The sequence below is a fragment of the Rhinoderma darwinii genome, chromosome 1 (genome assembly GCF_050947455.1).
Source record: "Rhinoderma darwinii isolate aRhiDar2 chromosome 1, aRhiDar2.hap1, whole genome shotgun sequence".
Taxonomy (NCBI): Eukaryota; Metazoa; Chordata; class Amphibia; order Anura; family Rhinodermatidae; genus Rhinoderma; species Rhinoderma darwinii.
In genome coordinates this window covers 561,030,096-561,053,428 of record NC_134687.1, presented here as the reverse complement: position 1 = coordinate 561,053,428, position 23,333 = coordinate 561,030,096, and the positions used below count along the sequence as shown (strand labels likewise).

At 41.9% G+C, this 23,333-nt stretch overlaps 1 protein-coding gene across 4 annotated transcripts in view; it reads right to left on the bottom strand.

Moving 5' to 3' along the window:
* PDE8B (phosphodiesterase 8B) overlaps positions 1–23,333 on the bottom strand; it is a 230,248-nt gene that overhangs the window by 53,085 nt on the left and 153,830 nt on the right. For all 4 annotated transcript variants that reach the window (XM_075838621.1, XM_075838639.1, XM_075838649.1 and 1 more), the window contains exons 3-7: positions 21,477–21,667; positions 15,322–15,381; positions 13,097–13,154; positions 12,401–12,489; positions 4,795–4,873 (exon numbers count right to left, since the gene is read on the bottom strand). In XM_075838621.1, the coding sequence (XP_075694736.1) occupies positions 4,795–4,873; positions 12,401–12,489; positions 13,097–13,154; positions 15,322–15,381; positions 21,477–21,667 (477 nt within the window). The remainder of the gene's footprint in view (positions 1–4,794; positions 4,874–12,400; positions 12,490–13,096; positions 13,155–15,321; positions 15,382–21,476; positions 21,668–23,333) is intronic.

Below are 23,333 nucleotides of genomic sequence, written 5' to 3'. Positions count from 1 at the left end.
TGAGCCCAATTGTAAATGTAATTTGGTCAATTGTAAATGTAATTTAGGCAATAACTTTTTCACATTGGGCCAGATAGGGCTGAACAGCTTTTTTCCTTCAATAAATAAAATCATCATTTAGAATCAGCATCTTGTGTTTTCTTGGGTTATCTTCACATTAAAAGTAGTTAGATGAAACATTGTAATGCGACAAATATGCAAAAATAGAAGAAATTGAAAAATACTTTTTCACAGCGCTGTATATAAATATATATACACTACCGTTCAAAAGTTTAGGGTCACATAGAAATTTCCTTATTTTTGAAAGAAAAGCACAGTTTTTTTCAATGAAAATAACATTAAATTAATCAGAAATACACTCTATACATTGTTAATGTGCTAAATGACTATTCTTGCTGCAAACGTCTGTTTTTTAATGCAATATCTACATAGGTGTATAGAGGCCCATTTCCAGCAACCATCACTCCAGTGTTCTAATGGTACATTGTGTTTGCTAACTGTGTTAGAAGGCTAATGGATGATTAGAAAACACTTGAAAACCCTTGTGCAATTATGTTAGCACCGCTGTAAACAGTTTTGCTGTTTAGAGGAGCTATAAAACTGACCTTCCTTTGAGCTAGTTGAGAATCTGGAGCATTACATTTGTGGGTTCTATTAAACTCTAAAAATGGCTAGAAAAAGAGAGCTTTCATGTGAAACTCGACAGTCTATTCTTGTTCTTAGAAATGAAGGCTATTCCATGCGAGAAATTGCCAAGAAACTGAAGATTTCCTACAACGGTGTGTACTACTCCCTTCAGAGGACAGCAAAAACAGGTTCTAACCAGAGTAGAAAGAGAAGTGGGAGGCCCCGCTGCACAACTGAGCAACAAGACAAGTACATTAGAGTCTCTAGTTTGAGAAATAGACGCCTCACAGGTCCTCAACTGGCAGCTTCATTAAATAGTACCCGAAAAAAGCCAGTGTCAACGTCTACAGTGAAGAGGCGACTCCGAGATGTTGGCCTTCAGGGCAGAGTGGCAAAGAAAAAGCCATATCTGAGACTGGCTAATAAAAGGAAAAGATTAATATGGGCAAAAGCACACAGACATTGGACAGAGGAAGATTGGAAAAAAGTGTTATGGACGGACGAATCGAAGTTTGAGGTGTTTGGATCACACAGAAGAACATTTGTGAGACGCAGAACAACTGAAAAGATGCTGGAAGAGTGCCTGACGCCATCTGTCAAGCATGGTGGAGGTAATGTGATGGTCTGGGGTTGCTTTGGTGCTGGTAAAGTGGGAGATTTGTACAAGGTAAAAGGGATTTTGAATAAGGAAGGCTAACACTCCATTTTGCAACGCCATGCCATACCCTTTGGACAGCACTTGATTGGAGCCAATTTCATCCTACAACAGGACAATGACCCAACGCACACCTCCAAATTATGCAAGAACTATTTAGGGAAGAAGCAGGCAGCTGGTATTCTATCTGTAATGGAGTGGCCTGCGCAGTCACCAGATCTCAACCCCATAGAGCTGTTGTGGGAGCAGCTTGACCGTATGGTACGCAAGAAGTGCCCATCAAGCCAATCCAACTTGTGGGAGGGGCTTCTGGAAGCATGGGGTGAAATTTCTCCCGATTACCTCAGCAAATTATCAGCTAGAATGCCAAAGGTCTGCAATGCTGTAATTGCTGCAAATGGAGCATTCTTTGACGAAAGCAAAGTTTGAAGGAGAAAATTATTATTTCAAATAAAAATCATTATTTCTAACCTTGTCAATGTCTTGACTATATTTTCTAGTCATTTTGCAACTCATTTGATAAATATAAGTGTGAGTTTTCATGGAAAACACAAAATTGTCTGGGTGACCCCAAACTTTTGAACGGTAGTGTATGTATATATATATATATATATATATATTTGTATCGTATGGTTATGGAATGTCTCTTGTATTTAATTGTATTTCATTAATTTGATGCACTATATGTATATAGACATTAAATAATGTGTTTGGTCTTTTTGTGTGTGCGCTTTATGGCCACTGCAATGAATGGGTCAATTGACTGAGGAATCTTATAGACTATTAGTCTCCAGGGAGTGATGCGGTTCAGCCCCCTCCCCAAGAGACCAGGGGAGCTGCATATAGAGCCTTATCTGTGTGTATAGTGTTATTATTCTACCTTATCTAGACTGCCGGTAATACAATAGAGCTTTTTGCACCCTTTAATGATAATGAGACTGTTCTCCTTATCCTGTGCCTGTATATACAGCAAACCAAGTGAGGTATAGAGAAGAAGAAATATCCGAAAGGATGAGCTGGAGGCATCTTTCTATATTTTTTTCTAAGAAGAAATATCCGCTTATTGTGACTGCTCTAGTGGACAGTCTGAAAGCTGGAATATTATGTGGATAGTCACATTTACAAAATAAAAAAAACACCACCAAAAAATAAAAAATTTACACTACCGTTCAAAAGTTTGGGGTCACCCAGACAATTTTGTGTTTTCCATGAAAACTGACACTTGTATTTATCAAATGAGTTGCAAAATGACTAGAAAATATAGTCAAGACATTGACAAGGTTAGAAATAATGATTTTTATTTGAAATAATAATTTTCTCCTTCAAACTTTGCTTTCGTCAAAGAATGCTCCATTTGCAGCAATTACAGCATTGCAGACCTTTGGCATTCTAGCTGTTAATTTGCTGAGGTAATCGGGAGAAATTTCACCCCATGCTTCCAGAAGGCCCTCCCACAAGTTGGATTGGCTTGATGGGCACTTCTTGCGTACCATACGGTCAAGCTGTGGCCACAACAGCTCTATGGGGTTGAGATCTGGTGACCGCGCTGGCCACTCCATTACAGATAGAATACCAGCTGCCTGCTTCTTCCCTAAATAGTTCTTGCATAATTTGGAGGTGTGCGTTGGGTCATTGTCCTGTTGTAGGATGAAATTGGCTCCAATCAAGCGCTGTCCACAGGGTATGGCATGGCGTTGCAAAATGGAGTGATAGCCTTCCTTATTCAAAATCCCTTTTACCTTGTACAAATCTCCCACTTTACCAGCACCAAAGCAACCCCAGACCATCACATTACCTCCACCATGCTTGACAGATGGCGTCAGGCACTCTTCCTGCATCTTTTCAGTTGTTCTGCGTCTCACAAATGTTCTTCTGTGTGATCCAAACACCTTAAACTTCGATTCGTCTGTCCATAACACTTTTTTCCAATCTTCCTCTGTCCAATGTCTGTGTGCTTTTGCCCATATTAATCTTTTCCTTTTATTAGCCAGTCTCAGATATGGCTTTTTCTTTGCCACTCTGCCCTGAAGGCCAGCATCCCGGAGTCGCCTCTTCACTGTAGAGGTTGACATTGGCGTTTTGCGGGTACTATTTAATGAAGCTGCCAGTTGAGGACCTGTGAGGCGTCTATTTCTCAAACTAGAGACTCTAATGTACTTATCTTGTTGCTCAGTTGTGCAGCGGGGCCTCCCACTTCTCTTTCTACTCTGGTTAGAGCCTATGTGTGCTGTCCTCTGAAGGGAGTAGTACACACCATTGTAGGAAATATTCAGTTTCTTGGCAATTTCTCGCATGGAATAGCCTTCATTTCTAAGAACAAGAATAGACTGTCGAGTTTCACATGAAAGCTCTCTTTTTCTAACCATTTTGAGAATTTAATCGAACCCACAAATGTAATGCTCCAGATTCTCAACTAGCTCAAAGGAAGGTCAGTTTTATAGCTCCTCTAAACAGCAAAACTGTTTACAGAGGTGCGAACATGATTTCACAAGGGTTTTCAAGTGTTTTCTAATCAACCATTAGCCTTCTAAAACAGTCCTTCTAAAACAGTTAGCAAACACAATGTACCATTAGAACACTGGAGTGATGGTTGCTGGAAATGGGGCTCTATACACCTATGTAGATATTGCATTAAAAACCAGACGTTTGCAGCTAGAATAGTCATTTAGCACATTAACAATATTTTAAAAATAAGGACATTTTTAAGTGACCCTAAACTTTTGAACGGTAGTGTATATTTATAATAAAAACCTGATTTAAATAATATGCATTCCCCTTAATAAAAACGTATTACAGGGAATTTATTGTTTATCTTTAATGTTTTACTAATAATGATTTACATTTGTATACTTTTGAAGCCAGTACATTGTGCCTGTGCATAGAAATATGTTTATTCATTAAGCAATTTGCAGATATAAGGCTACGTTCACATCTGCGTTGGGGTCCCGTTCTGACGTTCCGTCGGAGCTTTTCGTCAGAACGGGACCCTGAACAGACACAAACTGACACCAATGGAAACCAGAGATTTCCGTTTCCATCACCATTTATTTCAATGGTGACGGAACCGGTGCCCATGGTTTCTGTTTGTCTCTGTTGTGCACCGGACCCGTCGATTACGCTATTGCCTCCGGCAAAACGACGGGTCTGGTGCACAACAGAGACAAACGGAAACCATGGGCACCGGATCCATCACCATTGAAATCAATGGTGATGGAGACGGAAACCTCTGGTTTTCGGCGGTGTCAGTTTGTGTCTGTTCAGGGTCCCGTTCTGACGAAAATCTCAGACGGAATGTCAGAACGGGACCCCAATGCAGATGTGAACGAAGCCTTAGTAGTATTGTCCTCTAACTGAGGTCTGGTCTATGAATGTAATGGCCCAAACATTTCTGTAAGGAAGCATTATAAAGTGGACCCCATCTACTAATAACACTTTATTATGGAGGGACAAGGAATGACCAGCTAGGCACAAATATATACATTAATATCTAGACATAAATCTGTTATCTGTACCTGTATAACATGCTCTTCACTTGTAATTTCTATGGCTTCCTGACAATGATCCAGAGCTGTAAAGATTGAATTACAGGATCTGCAACACATACACAGTCATTTATTACATGAACCTAACGTATAAAATGCTATCAAAATGGATTTACAAGAGCGAATGTAAAGCTCCAGCTGACCAAGTGCACTACGTATATCACAATTCCCTTACGGTAGATCAATAAAGGCCCTTCTACACGTGCCAATGATCGGGCACACAAGCGTTTATATGAACACTCGTTCCCAATCACTGCTTTGTGTAAACAGGGCAATGATCAGCCAAAAACGCTGGTTCATCGGCTGATATGCTCTTTTATGCAGCATTAAAAATCCTCGTTTTCAACAGCACATCTCCCTGTGTAATCAATAAACAAGCAAATGCTTTTATGTGGCCAATAAAATAGTCGCTAGTCGGCAGCACATCTACCTCTGTAAACAGGGAGATGTGCTGCTGACATGATGCAAATGCATGGGCATGAATGATTGTAGTAATGATTATTCATTTCCATACATTACCAATCATTGCTCCTTACGACTGGAGCAAATGAGCGCCGATCAACCTGCTGTATCATTTTAAAACCAATATCTATCAGTTTAAGAGGACCTTTACTAGAGTTTTACAATGTGTAGCCATTGGGAGAAGTAATGGGACTTCATTTGAGGCAGTTGATATTGTCTCATTATAACTGATGTGTAAAATCATTACTCAATCTAACAGGTACAATGTCAATAGCAGTATTATTACAATCATGGAAAAATTATGTTAATAATACAAATAAATGTATAACGACAGCACTTTATGTCTGCACACAGGGCCGCCATCAGGAATTTCTGGGCCCCATACAGCCAAGATGTCTGGGCCCCCCATTCATTACCAGGGGTGGGCAATGGAAAGTATGGCACTCACGTTTGTACGTTATACGCATTAACTGATTTTGGTGCTGATGTCAATTACAGTGAAGGAAACCATGGAGCAGGCAGTAACCGGTTTATGCTCTGGATTTTGATCTATTTAGCCAAAGAGTATCCGACTGTATGGCATACAGTGGGATACGTCGCACGGGGAATGGCCCAGAGGAAACAACTGAAGTCACTGTCCATGAACAGGGCTGGAGCCTTCTACTAGCGCTCTGCCCAGGGACTATGGCGCTGTTCCTCATGTCCGTAAAGTGACGTCCGAAGCTTTGCAAAGCCTGAGTACACGGCCGGAGCGTTGACAACGCTCTGACAGGCGATTCCGGCAATGGAGAATCCCCTGACTGTACTTTACATATATGGACAGTGATGTCAGGAGCTTTCCCAGGAACAAGTCCACAGGTAGAGCACTTGTGATGCTCTGTCTGGGGACTCCGGAATAGCAAAGTCTACTACGGTATTTCTTCCTTCAAAAATAAGTTCTACCTACGTCTACCGACGTAGACTAAAAGGACATAATGGAGCACTGTGAATTATCGTCTACATGTTTATAGTGAAATTTCCTGATGTACACGATAAACTTAGGGCAATAACATGCTGTGAAGGGGCCTTAAGTGAGGGGGAAGCGCTAGTGAGGATGTAAGGAGAACTAATGCTCCGTTCTTACGTTGCCATTAAAGTTCAATCTGTTTTTCCACAGTAAAAATCTGAGGCTTTCCCTTTGATTTCTGATGCAGATAGGTCACAAGCGTGTAGCAGATCCCGCATGAGAATATGGCCCTGTTCACATAGTGTTTTTTGCCGCGATTTCGAAAATCGCAGCAAAAAAAACGCTAGGAAAACGATTTTTTTTTTTTTTTCACATACTTTATATATTCTACAAGTGGGGTCAGGAGGGATGGGAAGCAGGATGGAGAGGGGAGGAAAAACTCACCAGCCTGCAGGTTCGGTCGACTGTGTAGAGGAGCTGGCTGGGGGGCGGGATCTCCAAACGGAGCTTCTGCTTCTCATGCTGCATCTTACCCATCCAGTTCGTGAAGCAACAGGTATGCAGGAGGCACCGCGAGCGTTGCGAGGGGGGGGCGCGCAAGGAAGGGGCTGCGAGGGGGGGCCGCGAGCGTTGCGGGGGGCTCACGAATCTTGCGAAGGGGGGCGACAGTCCGGAGGGGGGGGCGACGACAGCCCGGCGGGCCCCTTTTCTTCAGCCATGTGGCCGGGCGCCTAACAAGAGTACTAGTAGTACTGCCCTGATGGCGGCCATGTCTGCACACATGGATGGACACACACAGATTTAGTTCATCAGCTGATCATATCGTTTTAAATGCCTTAAATATTATCATGTCAGCAGCACATCTCCCTGTGTAAACTGGGAGACGTGCTGCCGACATGATAGGAATGTACGGGGACGATCTATCGTAGTAATGAGCGCTTGTCCCCATACTAGCTCCTTGTAAAAGGAGCAGACGAGCGTCGATCAACTGGTTAATCGGCGTTCGCTTACACGGCCTACACTGGGTCGTGTAAGACCACCTATAGTATTGGATATTTGGTTGCCCTATTCGCATTTAGTGGATGTTCTCTACATCATTGTCTCAATTTAATGTTGTTAAAGGGGAGAATACAAAGGAAACCTCCAATCAAAACCAGAACATAAGCCATATTTATTAGTAATCACGTAGCTCCCTAATATTGTACTCACTGGGGGTCTAAACCTGTGAAAACCAGATGGCGTGCCTTTCCCATCTAGGAGATTAACTTCACAGCCATGTTGAATGACTGTAAGTGACATATTTGAAAACAGAAATGTGTACTTTCTGCATTAAATATATTTTAGCCAAGTTAAAGAAGCACTCCAGTTATTTTTATTTTTTATACGTATCATGCTAACTCACCAGCAATGTTTTAGCAGTGTCACATGTTTCTTCCCAGCTCAGTTACATCTATATATTTTTACCTCTTTCATTATGGGAAGCTCTGTCATGTGATCTCAGTCTGACCTCCAGAATAGACCATGCTCTCATGTGTAAAAAGGAAGTCACTCTCCCATGTGTAGGATGTAATCCTGAACTACAGGATTACATCATCACGTATTACATCAAATCTCTCATGGCAGCACTGAGACACCTCCCATCCCATCCAACCTCCTCGTTTCTCTGTATATCCCTCCATCTATATAGTGCTACTGAAGAGACAATTTCTGCCATATCTAAGTGAGCAGGAGTGCAGTGATATAATAGGTGAGTCCATACAATGATTGACTGCAGGGTTATAAAACTCCCCTGACTCACACTGCCTGTCTATACTGTCTGTGAGTGCTATATACAGAGAGTCCTGTGTATTCATATGAGATGCTGCTCCTCACTGCCTACTGTGTAAAAACTGACAGAAAGAAATCTATCACAAGCAGGAGGCGGAGGAGACAGACTGAAGCTACAAAGGGATACGTAGAGAATCTGCAGTGTGAGGACAGAAGTTTATGTCACTAATCTATCACTTAGATAGGATTCAGAGCAGAGCAAGTGCAGTGTGATGAGACTCCGCCCTTTCTGTCTCTGCAAAGCCAGAAGCATCATGGGAAGTGTAGGCTGCATTAGGGGAAACATAAACTAGGACTGATTAGGGAGGTCAATGTAGAAAAAAAAAAGGGGTAGTCAGGTTAGAGAGGGGTCAGACTATATTGGTGGGGGGGAAAACAGACCGTGGGGAGAGGACTAGACAACAGGATAAGGAGATCCTTTTGTTACAAAACAGCAGTGTAAATAAAAATGCCCAAATAATGTCAAATCACATTTCTGATAATAAAAGTGAAAAACTGAAAGTCAAGTTAAAGTGTATGTTCACAAATGCCAGAAGTCTAGCAAGCAAAATGGGGGAGCTGGAGGCCTTGATACTGGAAGAAAATATAGATATAGTTGGTGTTGCTGAAACATGGCTAGACTCTTCACATGACTGGGCTGTAAATCTACAGGGTTTTACACTGTTTCGGAAAGACAGGGCAAATAGGAAAGGTGATGGTGTATGTCTGTATGTGAGAAGTGATATGAAGGAGAGTGTGAATGAGACATTAGAGGGTGAAGATTGTGAGGAGGTTGAAACCTTGTGGGTGGGACTAGAAAAAATTACTTTTGGTGTAATCTATAGACCCCCCAATATAACTGAGGAGATGGAAGTTCAGCTATATAAACAGATGGAGCAGGCTGCACAGGCGGGTACTGTAGTGATAATGGGAGATTTTAATTACCGGGATATTAATTGGTGTTATGGTTCGGCTTCAACTGCAAAGGGGAGACATTTCCTCAACCTGTTGCAGGAAAACTTTATGAGCCAGTATGTGGAAGACCCGACTAGAGGTGAAGCTCTGTTGGATCTGGTCATTTCTAATAATGCAGATCTTGTTGGGAATGTCAATGTTTGTGAAAACCTTGGTAACAGTGATCACAATATAGTTACATTTTACCTATACTGTAAAAAACAAACACAGGCTGGGAGGGCAAAAATATTTAATTTTAAGAAAGCTAATGTAAAGGATCTGCCAGGCAAAGCTTCGGGGTTAACGCCCATAGATAATCAGTCTGCACCTGCTTCTATGTCTGTGAGACTGACTCCATCTTCCACCACTCAGGGTGGCAGGCTTAGGAGTGGGAGAACCTATCACAGCCTGGCCAGACGGAGCTAGCTCCCGCCCTCTGTCTATTTATACCTGCCTTTCCTGTTCCTCCTTTGCTTGTGATTCTTCTCGTTTGGTTTCCTGGCCCTGCTGCAGCTTCTTGTACTATTGTCCTTGCTTCATATTGACCCCGGCTTGCTGACTACTCTCCCGCTCTGCGTTTGGTACCTCGTACTCTCCTGGTTTGACTCGGCTTGTTCACTACTCTCCTGCTCTGCGTTTGGCAACTCGTACTCTCCTGGTTTGACTCGGCTTGTTCACTTCTCTTGTTGCTCACGGTGTTGCCGTGGGCAACTGACCCTTTCTCCCCCTAGCTCTGTGTACCCTTGTCTGTTTGTCGTGCACTTATTGAGCGTAGGGACCGTCGCCCAGTTGTACCCCGTCACCTAGGGCGCGTCGTTGCAAGTAGGCAGGGACTGAGTGGCGGGTAGATTAGGGCTCACTTGTCTGTCTCCCCACCCCCGTCATTACAGCCAATTTCCCCAGGATGAGGGCTGCAATTCAGGATATGGACTGGGAAGAACTAATGTCAAATAATGGGACAAATGATAAATGGGAGATTTTCAAATCTACTTTGGGTAATTATAGTGCAAAATTTATTCCTATAGGTAACAAGTATAAATGACTAAAATTAAACCCCACATGGCTTACACCTTCTGTGAAAGGGGCAATACATGACAAAAAAAGGGCATTTAAAAAATACAAATCTGAGGGTACATCTGTAGCCTTTGTAAAATATAAAGAGCTTAATAAAATCTGTAAAAATTTAATAAAATTAGCAAAAATACAAAATGAAAGGCAGGTGGCCAAGGATAGTAAAACAAATCCCAAAAAAATTCTTCAAGTATATAAATGCAAAAAAGCCAAGGTCTAAACATGTAGGACCTCTAGATAGTGGTAATGGGGAGTTGGTCACAGGGGATCAAGAGAAGGCAGAGTTACTAAATGGGTTCTTTAGCTCTGTATATACAACAGAAGAAAGAGCAGCTGATATAGCCGGTGCCAGTGCTGTTAATATATCAGTTGATATACTGAATTGGATGAATGTAGATATGGTCCAAGCTAAATTAAATAAAATAAATGTGCACAAGGCCCCGGGACCAGATGGGATACACCCTAGAATTCTTAAAGAGCTTAGTTCAGTTATTTCTGTCCCCCTTTTCATAATATTCAAAGATTCTCTAGTGACTGGTATAGTGCCAAGGGATTGGCGCAGGGCAAATGTGGTGCCTATTTTCAAAAAGGGCTCTAGGTCTTCCCCGGGTAATTATAGACCAGTAAGCTTAACATCCATCGTGGGGAAAATGTTTGAGGGGCTATTCAGGGACTATATACAGGATTATGTGACAAAAAAAAGTATTATAAGTGACAGCCAGCACGGTTTTACTAAGGACAGAAGTGGTCAAACTAACCTGATCTGTTTTTATGAAGAGGTGAGCAGAAGCCGCTGTGGATATAGTGTTTTTGGACTTTGCAAAGGCATTTGACGCTGTCCCTCATAGACGTCTAATGGGTAAATTAAGGACTATAGGCTTAGAAAATATAGTTTGTAATTGGATTCAGAATTGGCTCAAGGACCGTATCCAGACAGTTGTGGTAAATGATTCCTACTCTGAATGGTCCCCGGTTATAAGTGGTGTACCCCAGGCTACAGTGCTGGGACCACTATTATTCAACTTATTTATTAGTGATATAGAGGATGGGATTAATAGCACTATTTCTATTTTTGCAGATGACACCAAGCTATGTAATATAGTACAGTCTATGGAAGATGTTCGTGAATTGCAAGCGGATTTAAACAAACTGAGTGTTTGGGCATCCAGTTGGCAAATTAAGTTTAATGTAGATAAATGTAAACTTATGCATTTGGGTACCAACAACCTGCATGCATCATATGTCCTAGGGGGAGCTACACTGGGGGAGCCACTTGTTGAGAAGGATCTGGGTATACTTGTAAATCATAAACTAAATAACAGCATGCAATGTCAATCAGCTGCTTCAAAGGCCAGCAAGATATTGTCGTGTATTAAAAGAGGCATGGACTCGCGGGACAGGGATGTAATCTTGCCACCTTACAAAGCATTAGTGAGGCCTGATCTAGAATATGCAGTTCAGTTCTTGGCTCCAGTTCATAGAAAGGATGCCCTGGAGTTAGAAAAAAAATACAAAGAAGAGCAACGAAGCTAATAAGGGGCATGGAGAATCTAAGTTATGGGGAAAGAATAAAAGAATTAAACCTATTTAGCCTTGAAAAAAGACGACTAAGGGGGGACATGATTAATTTATATAAATATATTAATGGCACATACAAAAAATATGGTGAAATCCTGTTCCATGTAAAACCCCCTCAAAAAACAAGGGGGCACTCCCTCCGTCTGGAGAAAAAAAGGTTCAACCTGCAGAGGCGACAAGCCTTCTTTACTGTGAGAACGGTGAATTTATGGAATAGTCTACCGCAGGAACTGGTCACAGCAGGGACAGTAGATGGCTTCAAAAAAGGGTTAGATAATTTCATAGAGCAAAAAAGTATTAGCTCCTATGTGTAGAAATTTTTCCCTTCCCTTTTCCCGTCCCTTGGTTGAACTTGATGGACATGTGTCTTTTTTCAGCCGTGCTAACTATGTAACTATGTAACTATGTAACTATATCAGAGCTGAAGAGGGAACCAAGATGGCAGACACTCTGTAGATGGCAGATTAAACCAGGAATCCACAAGGCATACACAGAAGCCTCTACATTATTATTAAATAATAGCCTACGCTGCATAATAGAGGCAAAAAATAATAATTGCTGAATTCCTTCTTTAAATATGAGCAGATAAAAAGCAGTATTTGGCTAGAGTTTGCCAATTTGATTTGGCCAGAAGATTTACCCACACTCCGCACTTCTGCTTGGTACAGGTCAGACTAATTGCCAGTTAACATACGGTAAATGTAGTCTTGCACTCTGTAAGACATCATAGAAAAGCTATTAGTAAATCCATACACCTACCTTAGTTTGAGCTGAGATCGCACCTCCGTATGCTCTATCTGGATTAGTTCATTATAACAAGCAATCATACTGTAATTCTCCATAAATCTCTGAAAAATATATAATATATCTCTGTCAATCCACATGTGAAGAGTGGCTATATATGTCTCATCCTATTGTTTTGCTAGGAGATAAGCAGTGTCAGTGGTGGCTAGTAGTGCCGAACATTAAGAGCCGGACATATAAACAAAGTAACTATATTGATCTGTACCTTTTACAATACAAGTGTTAATATTGGGAAAGCTGACAGCTGTTGTGGGAGCTACAGACACTACTGAATGCACTAGTTAAATTTTTAATAACTCCCATTCATTTAAAGCGGATATCCCCAGTCCGTATGCCCTTTTAGCCGGGACACCCCTCTATATGCCAGAGCAGAAGAAGCGCTATGGGAGCCGCGTAATACCACATTTTTCATATATGCTGGAGAAATGCGTGGCTGCCTGCAGCTTTTGCAGCCCCTCTGATCAGCAGGTCTTTATTATTTACATATTGATTCTTATTCACGTGTACAACCCCTTTAAATAAGGAGTGACTGCATATGTACAGCCACCTCTCATCAAGACCCCCACCGATCTCCCTTTAATGACATATTCGTAGGATTGCCAAAAGTGAAACCTTTATTTTCTGTAATTTTAACAAGCAGCTGCCACTTACCCTATTAAATCCAGCATGGAGAAGAGGGAGGACTGACATCTCCTCTTGTTCAGGTCCCCTGAGGCAAAACAAATATATTATTGTCATAATTTTCATATATTTTCATATATATTCTCATTTACAGTGGGAGCATGGGTGTGTGTGTGTGTGTGTGTGTGTTGTGTGTGTATGTGTGTGTGAGAGAATGTATGTATGTATGTGTGCGTGCGTGCGTGCGTGCGTGCGTGCGAGAGTGTGTGCGTGTGTGTGTAGGAAATTAAATTGTAGTTTATTTGGAAAAAGTATCAATAATAAATGACAATCAGATAGATAGGATTGTCACAACTAGGAATAAGGATTAGAAACTTATGGGAAATGGATCAATATCCCTTTTCATTAAAACCCATTAGTAAATTAAAGTAGATTGATGCTCTTCAAATGCAAGCCATGAGTTTATATATAAATGCAATCTACATAAAACGTTGAGTAATATTGTAAATGCATTGTATTACTTATCTTGTACTGAACCTAACTTACAGCCTGCATTATAGTCCAGAGCTACATTCCCAGTTGTAGCGTCCACGGCCGCGGAACGTCGGGATTACTCACCCCCACCCGACGGCCGCAGCCATGGATCTGTGAGCGCTGGCCCGCATCTCATCCCTAGGAGACGCCAGTGCTCACTTCCGCTCCGTTCTGCTGTGTCCCATAAAGTGCACGCACACGCCTGTGCCCGGCCTTAAAGGGCTAGCGCGCGCACATGAAAATAATCATCTATTAGCCCATGATCACCCTGGACTATAAGAAGGGCCCTGCCCCTTTACTCCTTGCCTGAGCATTGTTGTGTTTACCCGTGTTAGTCTTGCAAATGGTCCCCTAGTGTTATCCTGTCCCCAGTGTTCCCGTACCTGCTACCTGTATCCTGTATCCCGTGCTACCTTTGTTCATGTGCCTTAGAAAGTTGGAGTCAAATTGTGCCACCGGTCACGCCTGCTGCGTTACACCACACCTGGTGTCTGCTGCCGAGGCCCCATCTGAGCCTTGCATTTGCTTCTGTCTGTACTTCTACAGGTACCCTTGTGCTTGGACTATATATACATTGACTTGGTACACTGTTTGGCCAGCTGCTATCCCGCTATGGCGTTACGGCCCAGTGGGTCCACATACCCACAGATCATGACACCAGTTCTGCTTAACGTACTGTAGTCATTGGAAACAGTAAGGCTTCGTTCACATCTGCACTAGGGCTCCTTTCCGACGTTCGGTCTAAGCTTTCCATCGGAACGGAACCGTGACAGACACAAACGGAAACCATAGTTTTCTGTTTCCATCAGCATTGATTTCAATGGTGACGGATCCGTGCCATTGGTTTCCGTTTGTCTCCGTTGTGCAAGAGTTCCGTCGTTTTGACTGAATTAATAGCGTAGTCGACTACGGTATGGATTCCATCAAAACGATAGAACCCTGGCACAACGGAGACAAACGGAAACCATTAGCACCGGATCCGGTGAAACCTATGGTTTCCGTTTGTGTCTGCTAGGGCTCCGCTCCGACAGAGCCTTAGCGCAGATGCGAACGAAGCCTTATTGAGTTTTTTATCAAACATATTCTTAGAGGACTTTTCTGAGATTTAACATTGATAGCATATACCTGGGATCCCAGACTATAACAAAAATGAAGGCGTCATCTATGTTTAAGGGATTGTCTCATCAGTTTGGATTCCAAAACCCAGAGTCCCAAGTCCGCCAGAGCCAAAGTGACTGTTTGTTAGCAGCTCTCTACTCTGGTCCCTAATAGGGACTCCCTCCATGCAGTCCATATTCCATAATAGGGGCATATGGACAGGGTTTGTCTTGATTATACAAATCTTGGAAACCAATTAACTGTGGGAAAGTTTGTTTTTGCTACAACATACTACTCTACGGCGCCTGCTATTAAAAACAAGACTTTCTAGAATGCAAATCACTAAAGCAAGATCAGTGCCAGTGCAGATATTGATCTAGCAAGGAATGCTGGGGTATTTCAGCTCTGGACAATAATACAGGCTATAACTCAGAAGCATAGAAGATGTAATGCAATGTATTTGCAATGATTGTTCAGAATTAGGCTGTCACATGAACATAAATACTTCTATCTAGGGAAACGATTATGTGGTAACGTAATACATTTTTTATTTTGGAGCCAGTGTGTTCAGATGAATGCAAAAAAATAAAACGTAAAATCTAACCCATGTGGAAGTAACTTACACACGTGGAACCACGGACAGGATTGTAGTGTGCTCTGATGGCTTTGTAGCTCGTATTGACCTGTCAAAGAAGGACAGTAAAAAGCTTAAAATGTTGAGTGCCAGACCGCAAGAAGGATGCAGACTGAAAACTGGTAGAATTCCAAAATATTTACAGTGTCTTGTGAAAGTATTCACCCCCTTGGTGTTTTTCCTGTTTTGTTGCATTAGAACCTGGAATCAAAATGGGTTTTAAATTTGATTTTATTTTAACATAGTCCAAATTCTTACAAAGGAATGAAAATAAAATACTTTATTTAAAAGAAAAAAAAGAAAGAACTAAAACAGAAAAGTTGTAGTGCATAAGTATTCACCCCTTTGATATGAAATGCCTAAATAAGATCTGGCCAAACTAATTATCTTTAGGAGTCACACTATTAGATGAATAAGGTCCATCTGTGTGCAATAAAGTGTCACATGATCTGTCACATCACGTCAGTATAAATACTAAAAGGCCCCTAAATCTGCAACACCACTAAGCAACATGAAGACCAAGGAGCTCTCCAAACAGGTCAGAGACAAAGATGTGGAGAAGTATAGATCAGGGTTGGGTTACAAAAAAAATATCCCAAACTTTCAACATTCCATGGAGCACCATTAAATCCAATATTGCAAACTGGAAAAAATATGGTACAGCTACAAACCTGACAAGAGAAGGCCGCCCACCAAAACTCGCAGAAAGGGCAAGGAGGGCATTAATCAGAGATTCAACAAAGACATCAAAGATAACACTGAAGGAGCTCCAAAGTTTCACAGCGGAGATTTAAGTATCTGTCCATAGGATCCCTATAAGCCGTACACTCTACAGACTGGGGCTTTATGGAAGAGTGACCAGAAAAAAGCCATTGCTTAACCCCTTCCAGAAACTTGACCTATGGATACGTCATAGCTGGGTAGGGGTAGTATGGAGTGGGCTCACGGGCTGAGCCCGCTCTGTACAATGCGGGTGTCGGCTGTATGTTACGGCCGACCCTTTACAGTAACGAGAGGAATCGTGCTCGAGTGCGATCCCACTCGTTTAAATCATTAGGAGGGGGCGACCCCCTCTATCAGCATATCGTGCCCCCTGCAATGCAATCGCGGGGTGGCGATGGTTGCTATGGCAGCCTGGGGGCCTAGTGAAGGCCCCCAGGTCTGCCATCTTTGTGCTCTTATTAAGCCCTGCCTCTGGCACGGCTTAATAGAAGCCTGTTAAAAAGACGATATACTGCAATACATTAGTATTGCAGTATATAGTGCAAACGATCGCTTGTTCAAGTCCCCTAAAAATCAGTTGAATAAAGTTTTTTTTTATGTTCAAAAAAATAAATAAATATTAAAAGTAAAAAAAAAAACCTTTTCCCATTTTCCCCCTAAAGCATTGTAAATAAATAAATAAATAAATAAATAAACATAATTGAGTCACAGAAGAAAGAAGTTGGTACTATTCGTCAATCTCTTTTAGTAAAGAGCAGGTACGAAGTACAAAAAATTGGAACAGGAGTCGCTTAGCCAAAAGACTTTGGGCGGTGCTCAGCAAAAAGATAAAAATCAGTCTGAGAACGACATGCAGTAAGAAGGATGAAATTACGGCACTCATCCGTTTGGCTTCGTATTCTTTCTTTTATTGTGGCATCATGCAAAAATAAAAGCGTACAAGGGAGGACATAGCAGATTGCAGGTAAATAAACATAATTGGTATCACCGCATCTGTAGACGTCTGAACTATTACAATATATCATTAATTAACCAGCACGTTGTGCGTCGTGAAAAAATTAAACCGCCAGAATCGCAATTTTTTTGGTCATCTCATCTCCCACAAAAAAATGGAATATAAAGTGATCAAAACCCAAAATGGTAGAATTAAAAACTTTTCCTGCAAAAAAATAAGCCCTCATAACACTTAATCGACAGAAAAATAAAAAAGTTATGGCTCTCAGAATTGGGCGACACAAAATAAATGTTATTGTTCGCAGTTAGTTTTTTTCTTGTAAAAGTAGTAAAATATAGAAAAATCTATATAAATTTGGTATCACCGTAATCGTATTGACCCGCAGAATAAAGTTAATATGTCATTTTAATTGTACAGTGAATTTTGTAAAAATTAAGTGCAAAAAACTATGGAGGAATCGCAGTTATTTTTCATTTTCTACCCCACATATAATTTTTTCCCTGTTTCCTAGTACATTATATGGCACAATAAGCGGCGCTACGAAAAACTACAACTCGTCCCGCAATAATGAAGCGCTCATAGGACTATATAGACGGAAAAATGAAAAAGTTATGACTTTTGGAAGGTGGGGAGGAAAAAATTAAGTTGAAAATCTGAAAAATGGGTGCGGCGCGAAGGTGTTAAAGATAAACATAAGAAAACACGTTTTAAGTTTGCCATACAGCACGTGGCAGACTCCTCAACCACATGGAAGAAGGTTCTCTGATCAGACGAGATTAACATTGAACTTTTTGGCCTTCATGACACAAACCCAACACTTCCCATCACCCCAAGATCCCCATTCCTACAGTGAAGCATAGAGGGGGCAGCATCATGCTGTGGGGGCAGGGAGTGGAAAACTGGTCAGGATTGAAGGAAAGATGAATGGCAGTAAATACAGGGCAATTCTTGAGGAAAACCTGTTTCAGTCTGCCAGAGACGAGACTGGGGTGGAGATTCACCTTCCAGCAGGACATAGACCCTAAACATAGTGGTAAAGCTTCACTGGAGGGGCTTAAGGGGAAACATTTACAGGTCTTGGAATGGCCGAGTCAAAGCCCAGACCTCAATCCAATAGAGAATCTGTGGCATGACGTGAAGACTGCTGCACCCCAACACAACCCATCTAACCTGAAGAGTTGGAGCAGGAGTCTGGAAGAATGGCCAAAATCTCAGTGTCGGGAAGCGCTGATCTAATGGAGACATACTGTACCCCATGAGACTTGTATCTGTAATTGCAGCAAAAAGTGGCTCCACAAAGTATTGACCTTGAGGGGATGAATACTTCTGCACAATAAAGTTCTTTTTTTTTGTCTTATTTATTGTTTGTGTCACAGTAAAAAAATAATAATTGCACTTTCAAAGTGGTAGGCATGTCGTGTAAATCAAATAGTACAAAGCCCTCCAAAAATCCAATTTAATTCCGGGTTGTAACGTAACAAAACAGAAAAAAAACAAGAAGGTGAATACTTTTGCAAGGCACTATAAGCAGGTAGAATACATTTTCTGGCATATAAGACAGATCCCAATCAGATCCCTTCACACACACCAATTTAGATTGATATTGGTATAATTGATGGGAAATTACAACCGGCAAGGTCTCAAGCACACAGCAAAGCGCGGACCCGGTTGAGTAGCACAAGGAGTAGCTATCGGTCTGTATGACAGAGAAGTGGGCTCTCTATGAGCTTCCGTATCCCACCATATACCTCCGTACTACAGCATCTGATGGAACTTACCACAATTTGTTTTGGGTGCAGTATTTCTACAAAAGATCCATACACAGAGATCCCTAAAACAGCGTGAGCACTAAAGGTTACATGCTGCAATTTTGGATGTCATAATTAATCACAACTGACTGGAAGCAATAGTGCTAATTTGGATTCAGGAAGACGGGGGAGGCGTACCAAGAGAAGGCAGGTCTTTATTTACATATAGGAATTTATGGCACTGTTATATAGTATGCTACTACTTGCACATTGCTTGTTCTGGTATGTAGGCAGTGTGTATGTCTACTATAGTGCTGGCTGGCAAGGTTATGTCGGTGCTGTAAGGCACACTTAGGTTTGGGCATTGATTGATATTCTTATGGTCACACTGTATGTTAATTAAATGGCAATTTAGAAAAGTGGCATTTCTGCTACTTTACATTAATGAGGTCACTGCCTTAGTGACATAACGAGGGGGGAGCTGTGTCAGGGACATGTCCTCGTGGGTTTCCTGTAGCACATCGGTGCATGTAGGGATGCTGATGTCATAACAGGTACTATTAGTGACGTTGCCTGATTTGTCTCCTTGAAGTCCCCAGAACAGTGGTAGTTTTCTAAGTGGGGTGTAGCGGGCAGTGACGTAATAAGGGGTGACAGCCCTATAAATTGAGCGACAGGACTCCCAGGCAGATTACATCATGGGGTGAGGGTTGAGACGTTGACATGAGCTGATGGGTCCCCTGTAGGGCAGCCCCTTAAAATCCTTAATTGGGCCTATGGACATCTTAGGTTATGGGCAACATCACTGCCTTGGTGATGTCACCGCTGATTATGTCATTGTGGGGGTTGTCAGGGACATTGGCTGGTAGGTCCCCAATAGGTGCAGAAGAGAGGTTTTACATTCAAGCTAATGACCTGAAATGTATTTGATTTTAGAAACAAAGAATTCTTAAGCAATAAACAATCGGCCTGTCCATTATGTTGTGCATCACTGCTCTTTTACTCTATAACTTACTAGTTAGGCTGTCCGAGTGATTTTTGTATAATTATATATGACACTTCACTTTTCATTCCTCTAATGTTTATATCAAGTAGGGCATCTTAAAATATGGTCCTCATCATCTTGTGTTTTTAAGATCTTTGGGGTGGGCATTTTATTAGGCTTGTCAATTGTATTATAATTGTATTTATTTTATATCATATTTCTCCTCTTTGTTCACATCACCATAGACTTTGAATGGAGCAGCAGCGTATATTGGCAAAAGCCGCTCTATTCAAAATCCTCCTCACTAAGATTGTGCAGTGATGAGGAACAGGGGTTGGGACTCCCGTTCTAGAGCTGTCCGGAGGAATTTTGAGGCAGATTTTTTTTTGCCTTACAAAAAATGCTGTGTGAACATACCCTACGAGTGTAGTGCTTGTTTTTAGCCGTTTTCTGTCTATCTTGAAACAATTCTTGAAAGATAATTTTGCACGGGGCGCCATCTATTCTAAGGCCAGCCCTGCTAGGACCCCCGGCAATAAGCTTTTACCACATTCTATGAATGCTCATTTTCACTGCAGCATTGAAGCTTTACACAGCGGCCATTGAAATCAATGGGCATCCACTGTTATCAAATTACAAACCACAGTCCTCCAGTCCAAAGTCCTCCAGAGCAATCGTTAAACTAAACTGGGAATACACATGAAAGATGGCCAAATAGCAGGATCAGAGAATGACCTAATGTGTATTCGGGCCTCCCATCGGTGCTCTGACATCTGCTAACATGCTGATCCTATGTTTCCATGGGAGATTATCCACTCGCCATACATGCATGAGAAATAGCTGTCGGACAAACGAGCATTCGGCTGGGGGTTATTTTATGTAAATTGACGGTTTTACTCTTTACAGTAATTTTCTGCTCAAAATAACAGCCGTTTCCAAATCTATTACCACAGGGACTGTAACGTCCACAACCGCGGACTGTCGTGCTTATCTGCCTCCCTGACGGCCATGGCCATAGACAAGTGAGTGCCAGGCGGCATCTCCCTCCTGAGAGACGCCGGCACTCACTTCTGCATTGCTGCACTAATTCCCGCAGGCCCTTATATGGCCAGTGCACACACATGAGGAAAATCTGTAATTAGCCCATGATCACCCTGGACTATGAAAAGTGCTCTGCCCTTTCAGTCATTGCCTGAGCATTGTTGCGTTTACCCATCTTAGTCTTTGCAAATGATCCCTTAGTCATATCCTGTTCCAGTTGTTCCTGTGCCCTGCTACCTGTATCCTATATCCCGTACTATATCTGTTCCTGTGTCTTAACCTGTTGGAGTCGTGTTGTGCCACCGGTCACACCTGCTGATATACACCACGTCTGGTGTCTAAAAGTTCATCTGTGCCGAGCCTCCATTACCGTCTGGATTATTAAAGGTACTCTTGTACTAGGACTGTTGTTTGGCCAGCTGCTACTCCGCTACGGCGGTGCGGCCTAGGGAGTCCACATACCCACGGATCGTGACAGAGACTATCTTTTTTTGAAAAATTAAATGGTGTTAATATACATTTTAGACACAACAATAAAAACACAACCTAAAAAATTTGAGAATACAAAAACGATATAATGTTAATATTTTTCTCCAAAATTCAAATATTCTTGTCAATGCATGGCATCAAATGAAAAGCAACATTGGTTGCATAAAACCAATGAAATAACATCAAAGAAACTCTGCACTTACCTGCATACAGTCTCAGCATCGAGGTATCTCGGGTATCTATGGTCTATGACAATGATTTCATGGTGTTTATCAAGGAAGCATTCAAGTGCTGATTCTGGTGTACACGCAATATTACACTTGTACCCAGCTCGATCACAGGCCCACCAGAACCCATCACTCTGACTATCTTCTTTAGCAAACACTAGCAGCACCTATATATGAAATAGCAGAGCACATAAGAATAATTGCTATGGATTATAAATTAATTCTTTGAAATAGAAGTCCATTCAGATATAGTTGATTATTATATCCTCTAATTCATAGGATTTACATCATATCACCTACTATGGTTAAACATGTTGAATATATGTCTTCTATTACAGTTCATCTCCATTCAAGTGACTGGGGCTCGACTGCAATACAAGACCAATGAACAAGAGTGTTTCTGGGGACAAAAATCAGACATTTTCTTAATGACCCTGGACAACCCCTTTAAGCCACTCTTTATTTCAACCCCTTTAACTGCGGTAAGGGGCTAAGGGACCCCGGGTCAGTAGTAGATTTTATATATACACCGACTTTTATAGTTTTATATTAGGGGTTCTTTTTCATTGACTAGCCTTAAAAAATTAGTTATTTATCTTAATTTCAAGATCATCACATTGTAAAAAGGAGGAATTAAAACATAATGTATCCAAAGAGAAGTCTGGGTTTGTGTCTAATATCATTAAGGAACCAGCTAAATGGTGTATCTCTGTGCCTGTGCACTGCACACAATGTAAATTCTGGTTTACTTTGTCCCATGCAAGCTTTAGAAGACATGCAGCATATGATAACGCCTGCTATTGACTCATACCTCCCAACTTTCAAGCATCGCAAAGAGGGACAACCGATGTGGTGCGCATATTGCAGCTATTTTTTCCTTTTAAGCCATACCTCTAACCCCACCCAATCCTTGCCCATTAACACCTGATTCAGCCCACACAGTATGATGCTCCCATAGTGCCTCGCCACAGTATAATGCCCCCATAGAACCGAACGCCCCACACAGTATAATGCCACTATAGAACCGAACCCCCCCACACATTATAATGCCACTATAGCTTCCCCCCACGCAGTAAAATATCCCATAGTGTCTCCTACACAGTATAATGCCAAATAGCTGCCCCCACACAGTATAATGCCCCCATAGCTGCCCCATACAGTAAAATGCCCACACATATTCCTCCATACAATATAATGCCCTATAACTGCCCCATACAGCATAATACCCCCATAGCTCCCCCCATACAGTATAATGCCGTCATTGCTGCCCCATACAGTATAATGCCCCGTATAATATAATGCCCACACAGATGCCCCAATACAGTATAATGACCCCATAGCTGCCCCATACAGTATAATGCCCCATAGCTGCCCCATACAGTATAATGCCCCCATAGCTGCCTCCACACAGTATAATGCCTCCATTTCTGTCCCCATACAGTATAATGCACCATAGCTGCCCCATACAGTATAATGTCCCATACAATATAATGCCCCCACAGTAGCCCCATACAGTATAATGCCCCTATAGCTGCCACCATATAGTATAATATCCCCTCAGGTGACCCATACAGTATAATGCCCCATTAGCTGCCCACATACTGTATAATTCCCCATAGCTGCCCCACACAGTATAATGGCACCCTAGCTGGCCCCATACAGTATACTGCCCCCTTAGCTGCCCCTAGTGCCAGTGCCCACATAAAAAAGTGCCAGTTCCCACATAGTGCCACAGTGCCCATGTAGATAGCACCACACAAAGTGCCCATGTAGATAGCACCACAGTGTCCCCTTTAGATTGTGCCTATATAGTGCGACAGTGCCCATGTAGTT